This window comes from Malassezia sympodialis, genomic scaffold (genome assembly GCF_000349305.1).
Source record: "Malassezia sympodialis ATCC 42132 genomic scaffold, msy_sf_5, whole genome shotgun sequence".
NCBI classification, from domain to species: Eukaryota; Fungi; Basidiomycota; class Malasseziomycetes; order Malasseziales; family Malasseziaceae; genus Malassezia; species Malassezia sympodialis.
In genome coordinates this window covers 298,535-314,307 of record NW_017387803.1, presented here as the reverse complement: position 1 = coordinate 314,307, position 15,773 = coordinate 298,535, and the positions used below count along the sequence as shown (strand labels likewise).

The window sequence follows — 15,773 nt, the reverse complement described above, 5'->3', positions numbered from 1 at the left end:
GCAGCCAAGCCAAAATGCAGGAAGCTGCCGTACCAAATTGCCATTAACGGTACGACTTCTGGCGGCGCGCGCGGGCACCACGACCACCGAACTTCTTGGGCTCGCAGCGGCGAGGGTCGGCGATCAGGAGCGTACGGTCATACGACACGAAGAGCTGCTTGAGCTCAAGAGCCGAGGCAGCGTCGTAGTACTTGGCGTAGTAGGCAACAAGGGCCTTGGCAATGGCCTGACGGATGGCGTAAACCTGCGAAGTGTGACCACCACCCGAGACACGGATGCGAATGTCAACGGTGCTGCTGGTTAATTCAAACAATGGGTACGTACGAGAATTTGTCCTCACCAACAACCAGGACAGGCTCGTACACCTTCCAGCGCAGGGCCTCAGGCTGAATGAGAGAGATGGGCTGGCCGTTCAGGCGGATCTGGCCCTTGCCCTCCTTGGCATGAGCGACCGCCGTCGCAGTCTTCTTCTTGCCGAAACACGAGACGAACGGCGTCGCACCCTTCGCTTCAGACATCTTTTGTGTGTCAGTTCTGTTCTCGCACGCGGAGCGCGAACGTACCTTGATGTGTGGTATGGTAGAAACCTCGCGGCGTACGTGCGGTTTTCCAGCCGGGCGCGGTGTCCCAGGACTGTCCACGTGACGACATTCGAACCATATAGTTCTATGGGAAGTCCTTACTAATCATTATCGGCCGAGCGAGGGTCTTCGCGACCACGCCGCATCGACACCCCCGGTCGCCCAGTGAGCGCAGCAGGATGTTTGTACGTGCAGCGCTGCAGGGGCGCCAGCTCTTTTCGTGCCCCGCAGTAACACCAACGGGGGTGTATGGAGGTGCGATGGTTCGAGCTCGTGCAATGCACGTCTCGCTCCCGCGCTCCTCCGAGGCGGCACCGGCGACGGAAACGGACGAACCTGTCGTGTATGGTACGTGTCCTTCACTCACAGCAGCCCTGGAGCGTTCTTCCCCCTTGATTCACACGCGCATGTCTTATTTGAGCCCCAAAACGCGTCCAGATTCGCAGGAGAAGCACTATGTTCCCATGTCCGCACATGTGTTTAATGTGCCGCCGCACCAGCATGCAATGCACATGGCGGTCGTGTACTATCTCGACGCTATGCGTATGGGCACAGCGAGCACCAAGACACGCTCAGAAGTGGCGTTCTCGGGCCGCAAACTGCGCCCCCAAAAAGGGTCTGGCAAGGCTCGTCTTGGTGATGCCGGTAGCCCCATGCTCCGTAAGGGTGGCGTGGCGCATGGTCCACGCCCCCGCGACTTTAAGACGGAGCTTCCACGCAAGGTGCGTGAGCTCGCTCTGCGCTCTGCGCTTAGCGCACGGATGCGCGAGGGCCGGCTGCATGTGGTGCCCAGCCTCGAGTGGCAGCCGGCGCCCATGTCCACCAACAAGCTGGCTCGCCTGCTCGGCTCGAAGCAGTGGACCGATACGCTATTCCTCACTGCTCCGCGTCGCCCCTTGTCACCAGTGTCCACCGAGAGGGGCGCTGCGCGTGCGTCATCTGTGGATCTCGAGTACACAGACGAGCAGGTGCTGCGTCACGCGCGCTACGTGCGTAACTTCGACGTGGCATCGCGCAACCTGCCTGACGTGGCACTAATGCGTCTGCATGCACTTGAACCTCACCCTCAGCCACGCCTCGAACACACGAAGCAGCCAGGCGAGCTGCATGCGTACGAGGTACTGCAGTTCAGCCGCATTGTGATGGACCTGGGCGCCCTCGAGTGGCTTGAGGAAAAGTTGGGCGGTTCTCTCGTCCACGAAATGTACAAGGAGGAGCTGCGCTTCTGGGAGGCCGAATGCAAGCAGGATGCTCTGCCCGAGGACGCGCCGGCGCCGTCCGAAGAGCCTGCCGCGCCGGCCCCTGCGCCGGCTCCGACGCCCTCGCCGTAGTCTGCGACCGATACCAATATCCTTAGTCAGCCATTTTTTTCTCTGGCTGCCATGGCGGACGGACCACCGGCGCCCGCACGGAAGCCTAAGAAAGTGCCGAGGTACGATGAATACGGCAACTATTTGGGGGACGTAAGGGAGGACGAGCTCCAGGCAATTGAAGCTGCAGCAGCGAAGCAACGATCGCCACCACCACCTGTGGCCCCAGCCGATGCACCGTCCTTGTTTCCACCCAATGGTGCCGCTCGGCCTGCGCCTATGGCTGCGCCAAAGCCGACACGAAGACCAGTGCCACGGCCCAGTGGACCTTTGTACTATTGTGGACTCGATACGACGTTGCTATCGCAGCCCTCTCGCTGCACGTTTGCGGCAACGTCTGAGCTAGAGCTCATGCTCCACCGCGCCGACAGGCACCTTGTATACCCTCCTGGCGGCATGGATGAGCTACGAAGACGTGACCCTATGCGCATAGCCGAAGAACGTGAGCATCTAGCGCGGCAACGCAAAGGTAATGCGCGTGCAGCGGACGGCCCCTCCGACTCGACGATTCTGGGCCTGAATATCAAGTTGGATACCCCGGAGCTCATTGAAGAATGGATAAGACAGCGCAAGAAAAGGTTCCCGACTGCTGCACTCATTGAACAAAAGCAGGCGCGTATTCGACTTCGTGAGCTGCCGAGATCGAACGCACAGGTGCCACGCGCCCCATCTTCGACAAACGAGGCGTCGGGCGATCCGTCTTTCCAGGCAGCCGGTCCGCCCTCAACTTCTGCGTCTGATGCCTCGCTTGATGCAAAAAGGGCCCCGGCAAATCAGTCTCATGCGCCGGACACTTCGTCGGGCTCGTCCGACTCTGACACTGACTCGGACTCGTCATCAGAGTCGTCCAATTCAGATATGGACCCAGTGCGAGACGCGGTCTCGTCGAAGTTGGACCCTAGCGACCCACCTGCGTCCGAGGAACGCAACAGCGCTCGTACGCCGCAGCACCCGTCTTCTAAGCGGGCATCGACCGACGGTGAGACTTCTCTACGCCCCAAGCGCCGCGCCGTGCCACGGCGCGCTGCACCGAACCCGTTCGAGGTGCCAGATTTGCTCCGACAGCTGCTGGAGCGCGAGATCCTGCAGCATGTGGATGCCCTAGCGCAGTGGCTCGATTTTGTGCTGGACAACAACTTTTTGGCGAGCTTGGAGCGACACCGTGGCGAGGCAGCGGCACAGCGCGCGCGGCGCGCCAGGGTCACGGACCTGTCAGCGGAGCTGGCGGCGCCTGTGCCTGGCACTGGTACTGCTTCTACGGCGGCACTGCCGCCGGTTGCATCACCTCCTCTACGAGCGCTCGATGAGCTGCTGTGGCCCGACGAGCCCGATCCATTGATCTACCTGGATCCGCTGCGTGCTGCGGACCCGAAGCCGTTGCGGCTGAGTGAGCTGGAGACACTTGCTATGGATCCTACACTGCGAGCGATATTGCAACCGACATCCTCATTGCACCCCCGTGGCGAGGACAATCACGCGCTGCGTCGTGCCCTCGAGACGTGGCGCGCTCTTCCGACGTCGCGTCACCGCGAGGCAGCCCTGCAGCTGATCCTCGGCGTGGGAGCCGACAGCCCTGTGCATGCCCACGAGGCGTATGCACCTGCCTACCAGCGTGTGCGCGGGGCGCCGCGCGGCACACACATGCAGCAGGGGCGGGTCATTGGCGAGACGGAGCTCTTTCGGCTCGGGCTGCGTGTGTCACCCGTCGAAGTGCGTGAGATCCAGCACATGGCTGAGCGTGTGGCTGCAGTGACTGCGCGACTCGAGTACGAGACGCTATGAGCGACGACGCAGCGCGGCATCCTCCGCGGCTTGCACGAGAGCCTGGAACTCTGGTGCGCCCGCGTGTTGACATAGTGTATAGAACTTGGACTTGGGGTTGCGCAAAAGCTCGGCGGGCTCGCCCCACTCGGCCACCTGTCCGTCTTCCAGGTACAATACACGATCGTACGCAATGACCGAGCGCAGGCGGTGTGCAATGGTAATGACTGTGCTGTCACGGAAAGCCTCCTGGATGACCTCGGTGATCTGGAGGTCCGTCGTGTAGTCGATGGAGCTCGACGCCTCGTCGAAGAGCACAACGCGTGACTTGCGCAAGAGGGCCCGCGCAAGGCACAGCAACTGCCGCTGCCCCTGGCTCAGGTTCGCCCCATTCTCGGCGATCGGCATGGAGAGGTCCTCCATCGCCATTGAGTCGTCAGTGATGAGGTGCACGGCACGCAGGCTTTCGAGGAGCTGTGCATCGTCAAATTCACCGGCCACGTCCAGCACACTGCGTAGTGGGCCGGACAATATGACTGGGTCTTGGGGCACAATCTGCAGGCGCGAACGCAGGTCATGCAGAGCGAGCTCGCCAATGTCGCATCCGTCCATGACGATGCGCCCGGCGGCCGGCTCCAAAAAGCGCAGGAACGCGCTCATCAGCGTCGACTTGCCGCTGCCGGTGGGACCGACGATCGCGAGCTTGGAGGCACGCGGCACCTCGAACGACACACCTTTGAGTACATCGGGGCGGTCTGGCGCGTACCGCAGGCGCAGATTCTCGACCTGGATATGACCGTGCTCAGGCCACGCCGCAGAGGGCACAAGAGCCTGCGGCGCCTCAGGCTCCTGCTCGATCGATGCTGCGAACTCAAACACGCGCTCCACGGAGACGGCGCTCGTCTGCAGCGCTGTGTACATGCGCATGAGGATCAACAGCACAAAGTTCAAGTCGATGAGGAACGTCAGCGAAAAGTCCACGGACGCCGGCTCGGTGTGTGGCGCAAGCAGTACGAGCACACACGAAATGAGCACGAGCATCGAGCTTATCAGGTTGAACATTTGGCTCAACCAGCGGCTGCCCTGGGCAGTCCACCACACGAACCGGTTGTAGTTATCGAGCAGGCCGAGCATATCGTCAGTGAAGCGCTCTTGCGCACCGAATGCACGGATCACTTGCACGCCTTGCACCGTATGACTGAACGCATGGACCACAAGAGAGCGTGAGGTCGAAGTGAGACGCTGCAGGTCGCGCGCCACGCCCATGTACCGACAAGCGACCCAGCCGTAGAGCGGCAGGAGCGCGAGGAGCACAAGCACGAATAGGATGCCGCCGACCATGTACAGCGCAATCGACGTGGCCAGCAGCTGCGTGACACGGATCACCACGTCTGCAATCGCGCGCGCAAACGTCGCGTCAATCACTTCCATATCCTGCCCAAAGCGGTTGAGTAGGCGCCCACGCGTCGTCCGATCAAAGAAGCGCATCGGCGCGTGCATTGTGCGCCACAGCATCCGGCCAAACAGCGTACGCGACGCGCGCAGCGACATGGTGTAAATGCCGACCCAGCGAAGGACGCCAAACACCACGCCGACCAGTACCAGGCCCGCATACCGCTCGAGCCACCAGGCGCTCGAGTGGCCACGCCCACCACTCGCACTCCAGTCGCGCACCCATGCATTCGTGACCAGGTCCCACAGGTTCGCCAGCGCGAAAAGCAGCATCGTCAGCAGGCACAGGGACCACCCACTGCTGGCTGCCACGTACGCACTCCATACCTTCCATGCAATGCTGCCCGTCTCGCGGTGCTCGAGCACGCGCTTCGCCTCGGTCGTCGAGAGCGGCGGTTCGTGTGGCTCCGAGGCAGGCTCGTTCCGCTCCTCCTTCTCTGCCGTCTGCCAACCCGAGTAGTGCGGCGACTCGAAGAACGCCGAAGGCGTGCCGTGGAAGGCCACGCGTCCTGGCTCCATATACACGACTTGATCCACGACTTGGCCCACCTGCGCGACATTGTGTGAGACGAGAAGGACGATACGCTGGTCCAGCAGCGGGCCAGCCAGCAAGTGCGTCGTAAGGTACCGCGCCGTGCCCGTATCCACCGCGGAGAGCACATCATCGAGCAAGACAACTGTCGCTCGTGAGTAGACAGCGCGCGCGAGGCCAATGCGCGCCTTTTGGCCGCCGGACAGCTCCGTGCCGTTCTCGCCAACAATAGTAAGGTCGCCATGCTCCCACTGCTCGAGATCGTTTGTAAGAGCGCATGCTTTGAGGACGGCCTGGTAGCGCGTCGCGTTGCCGAGCGGCAGTCCAAAGAGGATATTGTCGCGGATAGTCGTATTCATTAGGAATGGCTGCTGCGGCGCGTAGGCGACCATATCAGGGTGCAGCCACGCGTCCGTGCCAAGCGCGCGCTGCGCTTCTGTCAGGCTCTCGGCCTCGGCCGGCACACTGATACTTGGCGAGCGCGGACATTGCACGGTACCATGCAGGACCTCGGCCTCGTGTAGTAGTGCGTGAAGTAGCAACGTCTTGCCGCACCCCACTCGGCCACAGAGGAGCGTGCGGCCCACGGGAAACTCGACGCTGATATTGCGCAGCACAAACGACGATCCTTGGCCTGTGAGTGGCCATGCCACAGTTGCCTTGTCGAGGCGCACTGTCGCCGGCGATGCGGGCGATGCGCGCAGCGTGCGCGCAGGCGGCGACACTTCGGGACTGTCGAGGTACTCGGCCATTCGCCCAGCCGAGACAAGTGTCTGCGCAAAGCTGGTGACGGCGCGTGGCAGCATGATGATTGTCCAGCGCAGCTCATTAAAGACGGCCAACGACGTAAACGCCACTTGGGGCGTCAGCGTCTCGTGCAGCACCTGCGTGTAAAAGGTAAACGCGACGAGGGTGACAAGCAGCGGGTTCAGCTCGAGCACCACCGAGAGCAGCGACTCAAACACAAACGACCAGCGCAGCTCGCGGATCTCATCCGTGCGTGTATGGTTAATCTTGCCATCAAACATTGGCTCCCACGCCTGGGCCTTGATCATGCGGATGCCGAAGAAACACTCATTGAGCAAGCCCATGCGCCGGTCACGCACACTCATCAGGCGCTCGTTGGCGCGACTGTACGCCCTACTCAGCGAGCCGATCAGCGGCATGAGAACGACCGTGGTGCCGAGGCCAACGAGCGCACTGATTCCTAGCACACGGTACGCAAAGTAGCCACCCAGCAGCAACTCGCAGGGTGTCGTAAGCGCGGCGAAAAGGTGGAAGCACACGGCCGTGATGCGCCCGAGGTCGACCAGGTGCAGTGTGAGCACTTGGCTGTCTCCTTTTCCGTCGGCCTCAGCACGCGCTCCCAAGCGACGACGCAGTGTTTTGTTGAATAGCAGCATCGAGAGTTGGGACGATAATGACACGGTCAGTGTGCCCTCCATGCGGCTCCACAGCGCACCTTGGATAGTGCTGCTGACGATCACGGTGCAGAACAGGCCCAGAACCCACGGCAGACACCGGTAGAGCGTGTCCACCTGCGTATCATCCACGCCTACACTTTCGTCCAGCGCCTTGAAAATGCGGTTCGCAAAGAAAGCCGGCGCATAGTACGTCCCGATCGCCAAGAGCGTGAGTGATATTAAGAAGCCGAAATGCAGCGCATTCGCACGCATCAACACCCACACAAGGCGCAGGCCCCGGTGCCGAGCATTGGATGCCCCAGGCGCAGTGAGCAGCGGCGTCGATTCGAAGGCGTTCGGACGCACCACGCGCCTCCGCATCCACTTGGGCTTGTGCAGGAGGCTGTGAATATGGCGGCTGAGTGTCTCTGCTTGCATGTTTGGGCCCAGCAGTGGTACATCCCTCGATGCTAAGCGTCCGCTGCGCCTGACTGTGCGCACAAGAGTCCCGACGTGAAGGAAGAAGAGTGCGCCCAATACTGAGTTGCTCATCGGTGCGGTCGGTGCCATCTCGAGCGACTGGCTCTGAGCCTCGTCGGCGTCCGAACCTTCCTGCGGCTCATCTTCGCGAAGGGCCACTTTGACGGCAGTGCCCTGCACGGCCACATGCCGCGGAATGCCGGGAAGCAAGCCAATGGTCCCGGACAAGAGGCCTAGCAGCACCACATTTACCCACAGCACAGGCGTAAAGTGCTCGCCAAACGCAAAGCGAAACAGCTCGCCAACAAAGAAGCACGCGGTCACTGTAAAGAGTGTGCAAATGCATGTCCAGCGCACCTCTAGGGCGAATTTGGGGTGGCTGTGCTCGTGGTACAGCCATGCCGCTTGCAAGGCAAAGGGAATATACAGGACTTGGAGGTCCTTGTTCCATAGCTTATTACTGAGCAGACCTGCGCCTCCCACGGCCAAGAAAAACCAGCGCGCATACTTGTACTGCCTCCAGAAAGCGTACTCGTTGACCACCTCTGGTCGGATGATCGTGCTCCCTGGATGTGCCATGGGCGAGCCTAACACATGCTGCATGATCCATCGCCGCAGCGAGGAATGCCGCCGCGTACCCAGATACAACCGACGTAGCGCATGAAGCCGAGTGCCTAGGAGTACGACAGCCACAGTAAACACCCAGAGTTCGCACACATTGATCACGCCCGAGGGCGTCCACTGCTCCATGGGTGGCGGCGGTCTGAGGCTATGTGGAGAAGCACGACCGGCCTCCCCGGCGTCGCTCGGTGCCTGTTTAAACCTATTGCCATGTTCGTATCCACGTCGCTGAAGCGCGGCTCAACGCTGCGTATCCCTGCAGTTTCTGCCTTGCGTGTGCATGCGGCTATGCCTCTGGCATCTCGTGCTGCTCTACACACGAGTGTGCCTCGAAAGGAGGAGGCCAAGACATGTCTGTACAACTTCCATGTAAACCATGGGGCGAAGATGGTGCCGTTTGGCGGCTTTGCGATGCCCCTCACGTACGACGGCATGGGCCAGGTGGCTTCTCACAAGCATGTGCGTGAGCACGCCGGTCTCTTTGATGTAGGCCACATGGTGCAGCACATGTTCGAGGGCCACACGGCCCTTCAGTTCTTGCAGCACATTACTCCTTCTTCGCTGGAGTCGCTGCCGCCATTCTCATCGACGCTCTCCGTATTCCTCTCTAAGGATGGAGGTATCCTCGACGATCTGATCATCACAAAGCATTCGGACACCGACTTTTACGTGGTGACCAATGCCGGTCGCCGTCACGAAGACTTGGCCTTCCTCCGCGAGCAGCTCGACGAGTGGAACCGACGCAACGGCGATGAGGGCGAGGTCACCCACCAAGTGCTAGAGGGCCGTGGCCTCCTTGCCCTCCAGGGCCCCTCGTCTGCCCGTGTCATGCAGAAGCATCTGCCGCACGACTTCGATCTGTCGAAGCTGACGTTCGGCCAGAGCGCCCTGGTGCCTATTCGCCTTAGCGGCCAAAACAACGCGGATTCGGTTATGTGCCATCTGGCTCGCGGTGGCTACACAGGTGAGGATGGTTTTGAGATCTCGATCCCTCGCGAGGCTACCGAGGAAATCGCCCGCGCGCTGCTTGACGACAGTGAGGTGGAGCTCGCCGGTCTCGCGGCGCGCGACAGTCTGCGCCTTGAGGCTGGTATGTGCTTGTATGGCCATGACCTTGATGAGAGCGTCAGTCCCATTGAGGGCGCTCTGGCCTGGACGGTCGGTAAGGACCGTCGCGAGACAGGCGACTTCCTCGGCGCCGAGCGTGTGCTGAAAGAGCTCAAGGAGGGTCCGCCTCGCCGCCGCATCGGCCTGCTGGTGTCGCCAGGATCCCCTGCTCGTGGTATGTATATTGCATCTGACTATCTACAGAGGGTACCAAGGTGTTTGCCGAGGACGGCACGACGGAAATTGGCCGTGTCACATCGGGCATCCCGTCTCCAACTTTGGGCCAGAACATTGCGATGGCCCTCGTGAAGAATGGCTACCACAAGAAGGATACTAAATTGCTCGTTGAAGTGCGCAACAAGATGCGCGAAGCCACGGTGGCCCGTATGCCATTCGTGCCGAACAAATTCTACCGCGGATAGGCTTATAGACCTGCGTACCTTTTGCCGGCCGTGCGATGCGCCCGGGTCAGTTCACCGTGCGCGCACGTGAGCAAACTTACAGGCACGAGCACGGACCGATTGGCGCACTCGAGGCTTCGTTAGTCAGCTGCGCGGACCCCTCTCCTGGCGTGTGCTGTGTACACTTGTCTAGAGATTGGACCCCGCTCTAGGGCCAGCCACTTTCCCGGACATTATCTCGACTGACACACTTAGGCAATCTGTGGTATGTCGCGCGCGGTCAAATCTGCGATCGCAGCGCGACGCAGCGCGAGCGACACCCCTGAAAAACAGAGCGCCCATGCGGGGTACGACGCCGAGTCGCGCACCCAAAAACCATTGACCGACGCTTTGAATGCGGCATGCACTTCTGGTTTGTACCTTTCGCTGATATCAGGTCGACTAAATCTTTCGGGCCGCTCCCCACCATTGACAGAGTCCCCTACGGAGCTGCTAGACTTGCTGCAGGACGAGCCCCCCGCGTGGTATACGCCCGCCGAGGACGAGGCTGCGTCGTGGTCCTGTCGCACTAGTTTGCACATACTCTTGCTGGGCTCCAACCAGATCGACCAGGTGCCTGATCGACTCGCCGAATTCAGGGACCTTGCGCGACTGGAGCTGCAAGGAAACCAACTTACTACGTTGCCGCTCGCACTGGCGCGGCTGCTAAACTTAACGTCGTTGAATCTCACGAGCAACCAGCTTCAACATGTGCCTGCATGCATTATAGGTATGCCGTCTCTCGTCCACCTTGATCTAAGCCACAACGCATTGGAATCTCTGTGGACCGCGAACGATATGCAGCAAGGCCATCAGGCCGCCTCGGATGCCGTCGAGTCATCACCTTCCTCTGGTCATTCCGAAATGGCCCTCCTTCCCCACTTGAAAACGCTCGATCTGAGCCACAACAAGCTTACCACATCGGCATTGGTAGTATCTTGGCCCAGCTCACTCGTGCAATTGGATTTGAGTCACAACCTTCTCCAAGAGCCTATTCTCGTTGCATCATGGTACCCTCTTACTAACTTAGAGGATCTTTCTCTTGCCAAAAATCCACTTGGAGATACTATGTTTGTTTCGGATAGTCAAAACAAAGTCTTTTCCAAGCTCACGACGCTCGACATACGCGGGACGCAAGCTACCGCTCTGAACGCTCTGGAAGTCGCATTTGCATCTGCTCCCTCTGTGAGTCTCAGCGAAGCGCGTGACCGACAGCGCTCGCCACCTACGCCTGCCGCGTCTTCCGGATTGTGCACAGCGCACCAACTAGTCCGCGTGGCTGCCAAGCCTGCCCCACACGACGCCACCGAAGTCAAGTCAGCTTTACAACAGACCTGCGCACTCCCTGCCCTGTTTGTTCTTTCGGATATCCAAGTTCGCACGGAATCGCATCGTCGCCGGCGCGGCGGACGCGGGCGTGGTGGTGAGGACCGGAATCGTGCACAGCACGACCGTGAGGACGAGGGCAGCACACCTCCCAATGCGGGCAGCGCGCTGGCTAACGCCAAACTTTCCACCAAGAAAAAAGAAGCCCTGGGTCAGGTGCCATGCAAATTTTTCCGCAACAACGGATGCTCAGCTGGCGAGGCATGTCCGTTTGCTCACACACTTCCAGGAGAAGGGCAGCCGAAGGCAGTATGCCAGTGGTTTATTAAGGGCAGCTGCCGATTTGGCCATCGTTGTGCGCTGGCGCACATCCTGCCTGGACAGCCTATGAGTGTACGTATGCTCGTGCTAACCATATCAGATGGACCGAAAGAACAAGCGTGCGGCACAGCAAAATGCCACGCAAGCCGCCAAAGGAGCGGAGGAACAGCGTGGCGCCAACGAGAAAAGCGACACATCTCAGGGATCTCGTACAGCTCCTGTGCCTGCGCCAGCCCCCCCTGCGGCATTCCATGGTGCGCGCGATGCCACAGGCGACGACCTGCCCATCGCTTTGTCCGCCTTGACGCCGGACTCGGATACGCCCTCTCTTTCGCGCCCATCTGCTTGGGGCAGTGACATGCCCCTTACGGCGCGCACTTACGAACCTCCCAGTACGACGGCCTTTGGCACGAGTCCTTTTGATCAGCCCGGCTCTCACAGCTTCTTCTTCAATGCGGCTAGTGCCGACGCGCGGCCGACACGCGATATCTCGGCAGTGTGGGGTGCTGACTCTATACGGAGTGAAGATATGGGTCCAGAGGCAGGTCATGCGGAAGACTTCCTGCCGTCTAGCTTGACCGACCTGCTTACACCGGCGGAGCTGGAGCGACGCATGCGACACGCTCGGGATCCCGTGTCTCACAACTCTACGTCTGTGTCACAAAGTCTTCCAGCTCATTCACAACCATTTAATGGCTTTGGTACATCGCCTTCCGTTGCGCAGCCCGGACGCATGTCATTTGGCGGAAGTATGTCGCTCATTGGCGGCATATCTGCAACTAGGCGTCCCTCATCGAGTGTACATGCATCGCCATTCCTACCGCCCCTACTCGACAACAACCTAGGATCTCCACCAAATATGAGCCCTCCTGGTACACTCTCGTCCTCCCTGGGCGGCGAGAGAGTCACCGCGCCGTTCTCTTCGCGAACAGGCAGCGAAGAGGCGCGGCGACGTGCTGCGCCTGGCAGTGGCACGTATCATGCACGTGGGCATCCTCCTATCTCTCCAGCCATCCTTCCGACACTGGAATCGGATGCTGATGAAACTATGTTCGAGCTCGAGTAGGCAAGTGTAGCCTGCGGCTCATGTAGAGAAAGGTTAATGAACGCCCTTCTATGCTGTCATGGAGGGTCTTCGTGGGCTGTCGGCCGAGGTGTCTTCTTCGCTCCCTACGACAATGGCGCAACGATCTCGCCAGCTCTTGGTCGAGGTGTACAACCGCCTGGTCACGGACCAAGGCGCCCTCAAGTCTCTCGTTGCTTCTGAGAAACCGCTCCGCGCTTTTGCTCACGAGCTTGCCTCGCTCTCCTCCTCACCCACGTCAGTATTGGGTACCTCGGACGCCGAGATCAAGACCACGGATGAGTGGCTCGATCAGGTTGAGGGCATGAATGGCAGTCTTGAGACGCTCGACAAGAAGCTTGAATCGCGCACTTTCTTGAGCAGCAACTCGCCGACGGCGGCGGACTACTCGCTCTTTGCATCGCTCTACGATGTGGTATCGACGCTGCCGGCTGCCGCACAGCATGCGCACCCTTCTCTCGTGCGCTATTTCTCACACATGTCCCACCTTACCGCAGGTGCGAAACTTGACCCGCCTGTGACGGCTTTTGATCCGGAATTCAATGGCTTCCCGAAGATCGAACGCAAAGCTGAACCCAAGAAGGAGAAGAAGGAAAAGAAAGAGGCCACGGACAAGCCAGCCGAGGGTGCTGCGGCTGCTGCTGGCAATGCCCAGCCCAAGAAAGAGAAGAAAGAAAAGAAGGAGAAGAAGGAGAAGCCTGCTGCTGCTCCTGAGACGGGCCCTCAGCCGAGCATGGTGGACCTGCGTGTCGGCAAGATTGTGTCCGTGGAACGTCATCCTGATGCAGATGCGCTGTACCTCGAAAAAGTTGACTTCGGCGAGCCGGATGGTCCCCGGACTATTCTCTCGGGTCTCGTCCACTTTGTTCCGATTGAGCAGATGCGCGACCGCTGGGTCGTCGGTGTATGCAACCTGAAGCCTGTGGCTATGCGTGGCATCAAGAGCTACGGTATGCTGTTGTGTGCCACGGCCGCTGGCGGCAAGGATGGCGGTGTGGAGCCCGTGTCTCCGCCGGCCGGAAGTGGGCTCGGAGACCGTATTTACGTGGATGGCTACGAAAATATGGAGCCGCTGGAGCAGTTGAACCCGAAGAAGAAGGTATGCACATGTCTCTGACGCATAGATTTTTGAAACAATCCAGCCCAACTACCAGACCACTGATGCGAAAGAATGTGCATGGTTTGGCCCAGGTCCCAATGAGCCCGAAGGTGAGAAGCGCGCCCGCGTGCTGCGTACATCTCGTGGTCCATGCACTGCGCCCTTTGCGGGGGCGACGCTGTCCTAAATAGTGGATAGAAGCGCGGTGCCACGTTTTGTCCGTGCACGCATTCCTCCACAACACGTGTCTGGTGTGTCTCGGTGCCACGATGTCCAACATGGCTGATTTGCGTGCGAAGTACGACGAGGCTGGTCAGTCCCACGTATTCACGTACTGGGACGAGCTCTCTGATTCTCAGAAAAGCGATTTTGAGAGGCAGCTCCGCGCAATCGATCCTGTCCGCTTGAATGCGACTTTGAAGCAGGCACTGGAAGCGGATCAAGCGGCGCGGGAAGCTCGCGACGTCAAAATCGAGCCTCCTCCTTCGTCGAGCTTAGTCTCTACGGTAAACAAGGAGGGTGAAGCCGAGAAGTACCGTCAAATGGGTTTGCGTGCCATTGCGAAAGGGCAGGTAGGTGTTCTTCTTATGGCTGGTGGTCAGGGCACTCGGCTGGGCTCGTCAGCGCCAAAGGGCTGCTTCAACATCCAGCTTCCCAGCGGCAAGAGCCTGTTCCAACTCCAGGCTGAGCGTATTCAGCAGTTGCAAGTTCTCGGTACGCGCTTCAGTGGCGAAGATAAGGTCGTTATCCCTTGGTACATTATGACCTCGGGTCCGACGCGGGAGCCGACCGAAACCTTCTTCCGCGAACACAACTTCTTCGGTTTGGACCCCAGCAATGTAATCTTCTTTGAGCAAGGTACTCTGCCGTGTATCTCCAATGACGGCAAAATCCTCTTGGATGACAAGGGCAAAATCGCTACTGCGCCTGACGGTAACGGCGGGCTGTATGCGGCCCTGCGCGCCCCGACCGGCCCGGGCCAGCCGTCTGTGCTTGAAGACCTGCAGAAGCGAGACATTAAGTACTTGCACGCCTATGGCGTCGACAATTGCCTTGTGAAAGTGGGCGACCCTGTGTTCATTGGCGTGTGCCTGGAGAAGAATGTCGCTGCTGGCGTTAAGGTTGTGAAGAAGACGGACCCTGCCGAGTCTGTGGGTGTGGTGGCTTGCAAGGACGGCAAGTTCAGCGTGGTGGAGTACTCTGAAATCCCGCAGGACCTGAGCGAGGCTCGCGATGAGGACGGCGAATTGAAGATGCGTGCTGCCAACATTGCCAACCATTTCTACACGACCGACTTTCTCGTGAACCAGGTCCCGACCTTCGAAGAAAAGATGGCGTACCACATTGCACGCAAGAAGATTCCATGCGTTGACCTGACCACAGGCCAGCGAGTGAAGCCCGAGTCGCCCAACGGTATTAAGATGGAGCTGTTCATCTTTGATGTTTTTCCCTTCTGCACAGACCTCGCCATCCACGAGGTGGAACGCAAGGAGGAATTTAGTCCACTTAAGAACGCCAGCGGTACGAGCTCCGACAACCCGGAGACGTCACGCCGCGACTTGCTGGCCCAACATCGTCGCTGGCTCGAAAAGGCGGGTGCCACTGTGGCTCCGAATGCCGATGTCGAGCTTAGCCCCAGAGTGACTTACAGCGGCGAGGGCCTTTCCAATGTGCAGGGCCACTCTTTCACTAAGACAGAGAACATTGAGTCGCTCTAAACCTATGGGTTCCGTTCCACAGCCTTCCGTAGAGACTGCCACGCACTAGAACCGAGATCTATCTCGATGCCAGAGGACCGAGTCAGACTTTGCACCGATGTTTCCAGCGCTCCCACATCAGCTTGCAATTGCGAATACACATGGTCATCCGCTCCAATTTCCTCTGATGACAAGCCCATAGTTCCACGCTTCAGACGGCGTAGTGACTCCAAATTGCGCGTCACAGTATCCACTGCCGATGCATACCGCAAAAATGTACTGTCCAAGGCTTGTTGCACGATTGTTTGAGTTATTACCCGTGGAAGGCAGCGGAATGGCGTGTCAGACGATGTTCCTAATAATTGCTCCAGGGGTTGAACAATGCATGAGATGAAAGTGCTTGGCGAAATGTTCTCCTTAGTCGCATGTGAGAAAGGCCGGTACTGGGAATTGGCTGCACGCACGTGTCGAAGGGGCTCAGCACAGCGGCGCTTTAAAA

General features: G+C 59.5%; 8 protein-coding genes across 8 annotated transcripts; 6 read left to right on the top strand and 2 right to left on the bottom strand.

The window, feature by feature from the left end:
* Positions 1-43: 43 nt before the first annotated feature.
* On the bottom strand, positions 44-518 carry MSY001_1333 (uncharacterized protein; the record flags this gene model as incomplete). The annotated part of the gene is made up of 2 exons (XM_018883134.1): positions 44-296; positions 325-518. The coding sequence occupies 2 exons, from the start codon at positions 516-518 to the stop codon at positions 44-46; spliced, it is 447 nt and encodes a 148-aa protein (XP_018739923.1).
* A 341-nt stretch (positions 519-859) lies between these two features.
* On the top strand, positions 860-1,912 carry MSY001_1332 (uncharacterized protein; the record flags this gene model as incomplete). Its single annotated transcript, XM_018883133.1, has 2 exons — positions 860-929; positions 954-1,912. 2 exons carry the CDS (start codon positions 860-862, stop codon positions 1,910-1,912), a joined length of 1,029 nt encoding a protein of 342 aa, XP_018739922.1.
* A 51-nt stretch (positions 1,913-1,963) lies between these two features.
* Positions 1,964-3,687, top strand: MSY001_1331 (uncharacterized protein; the record flags this gene model as incomplete). The annotated part of the gene is made up of 2 exons (XM_018883131.1): positions 1,964-3,644; positions 3,677-3,687. 2 exons carry the CDS (start codon positions 1,964-1,966, stop codon positions 3,685-3,687), a joined length of 1,692 nt encoding a protein of 563 aa, XP_018739921.1.
* Positions 3,688-3,727: 40 nt separating this feature from the next.
* MSY001_1330 (uncharacterized protein) lies at positions 3,728-8,329 on the bottom strand (the record flags this gene model as incomplete). The annotated part of the gene is made up of 2 exons (XM_018883130.1): positions 3,728-8,145; positions 8,218-8,329. The coding sequence occupies 2 exons, from the start codon at positions 8,327-8,329 to the stop codon at positions 3,728-3,730; spliced, it is 4,530 nt and encodes a 1,509-aa protein (XP_018739920.1).
* A 21-nt stretch (positions 8,330-8,350) lies between these two features.
* On the top strand, positions 8,351-9,729 carry MSY001_1329 (uncharacterized protein; the record flags this gene model as incomplete). Its single annotated transcript, XM_018883129.1, has 2 exons — positions 8,351-9,482; positions 9,512-9,729. 2 exons carry the CDS (start codon positions 8,351-8,353, stop codon positions 9,727-9,729), a joined length of 1,350 nt encoding a protein of 449 aa, XP_018739919.1.
* A 246-nt stretch (positions 9,730-9,975) lies between these two features.
* MSY001_1328 (uncharacterized protein) lies at positions 9,976-12,087 on the top strand (the record flags this gene model as incomplete). Its single annotated transcript, XM_018883128.1, has 3 exons — positions 9,976-11,466; positions 11,495-12,028; positions 12,061-12,087. 3 exons carry the CDS (start codon positions 9,976-9,978, stop codon positions 12,085-12,087), a joined length of 2,052 nt encoding a protein of 683 aa, XP_018739918.1.
* Positions 12,088-12,518: 431 nt separating this feature from the next.
* MSY001_1327 (uncharacterized protein) lies at positions 12,519-13,764 on the top strand (the record flags this gene model as incomplete). Its single annotated transcript, XM_018883127.1, has 2 exons — positions 12,519-13,577; positions 13,603-13,764. 2 exons carry the CDS (start codon positions 12,519-12,521, stop codon positions 13,762-13,764), a joined length of 1,221 nt encoding a protein of 406 aa, XP_018739917.1.
* Positions 13,765-13,846: 82 nt separating this feature from the next.
* QRI1 (UDP-N-acetylglucosamine pyrophosphorylase-like protein) lies at positions 13,847-15,295 on the top strand (the record flags this gene model as incomplete). The annotated part of the gene is made up of 1 exon (XM_018883126.1): positions 13,847-15,295. The coding sequence occupies one exon, from the start codon at positions 13,847-13,849 to the stop codon at positions 15,293-15,295; it is 1,449 nt and encodes a 482-aa protein (XP_018739916.1).
* Between the last annotated feature and the right edge of the window lie 478 nt (positions 15,296-15,773).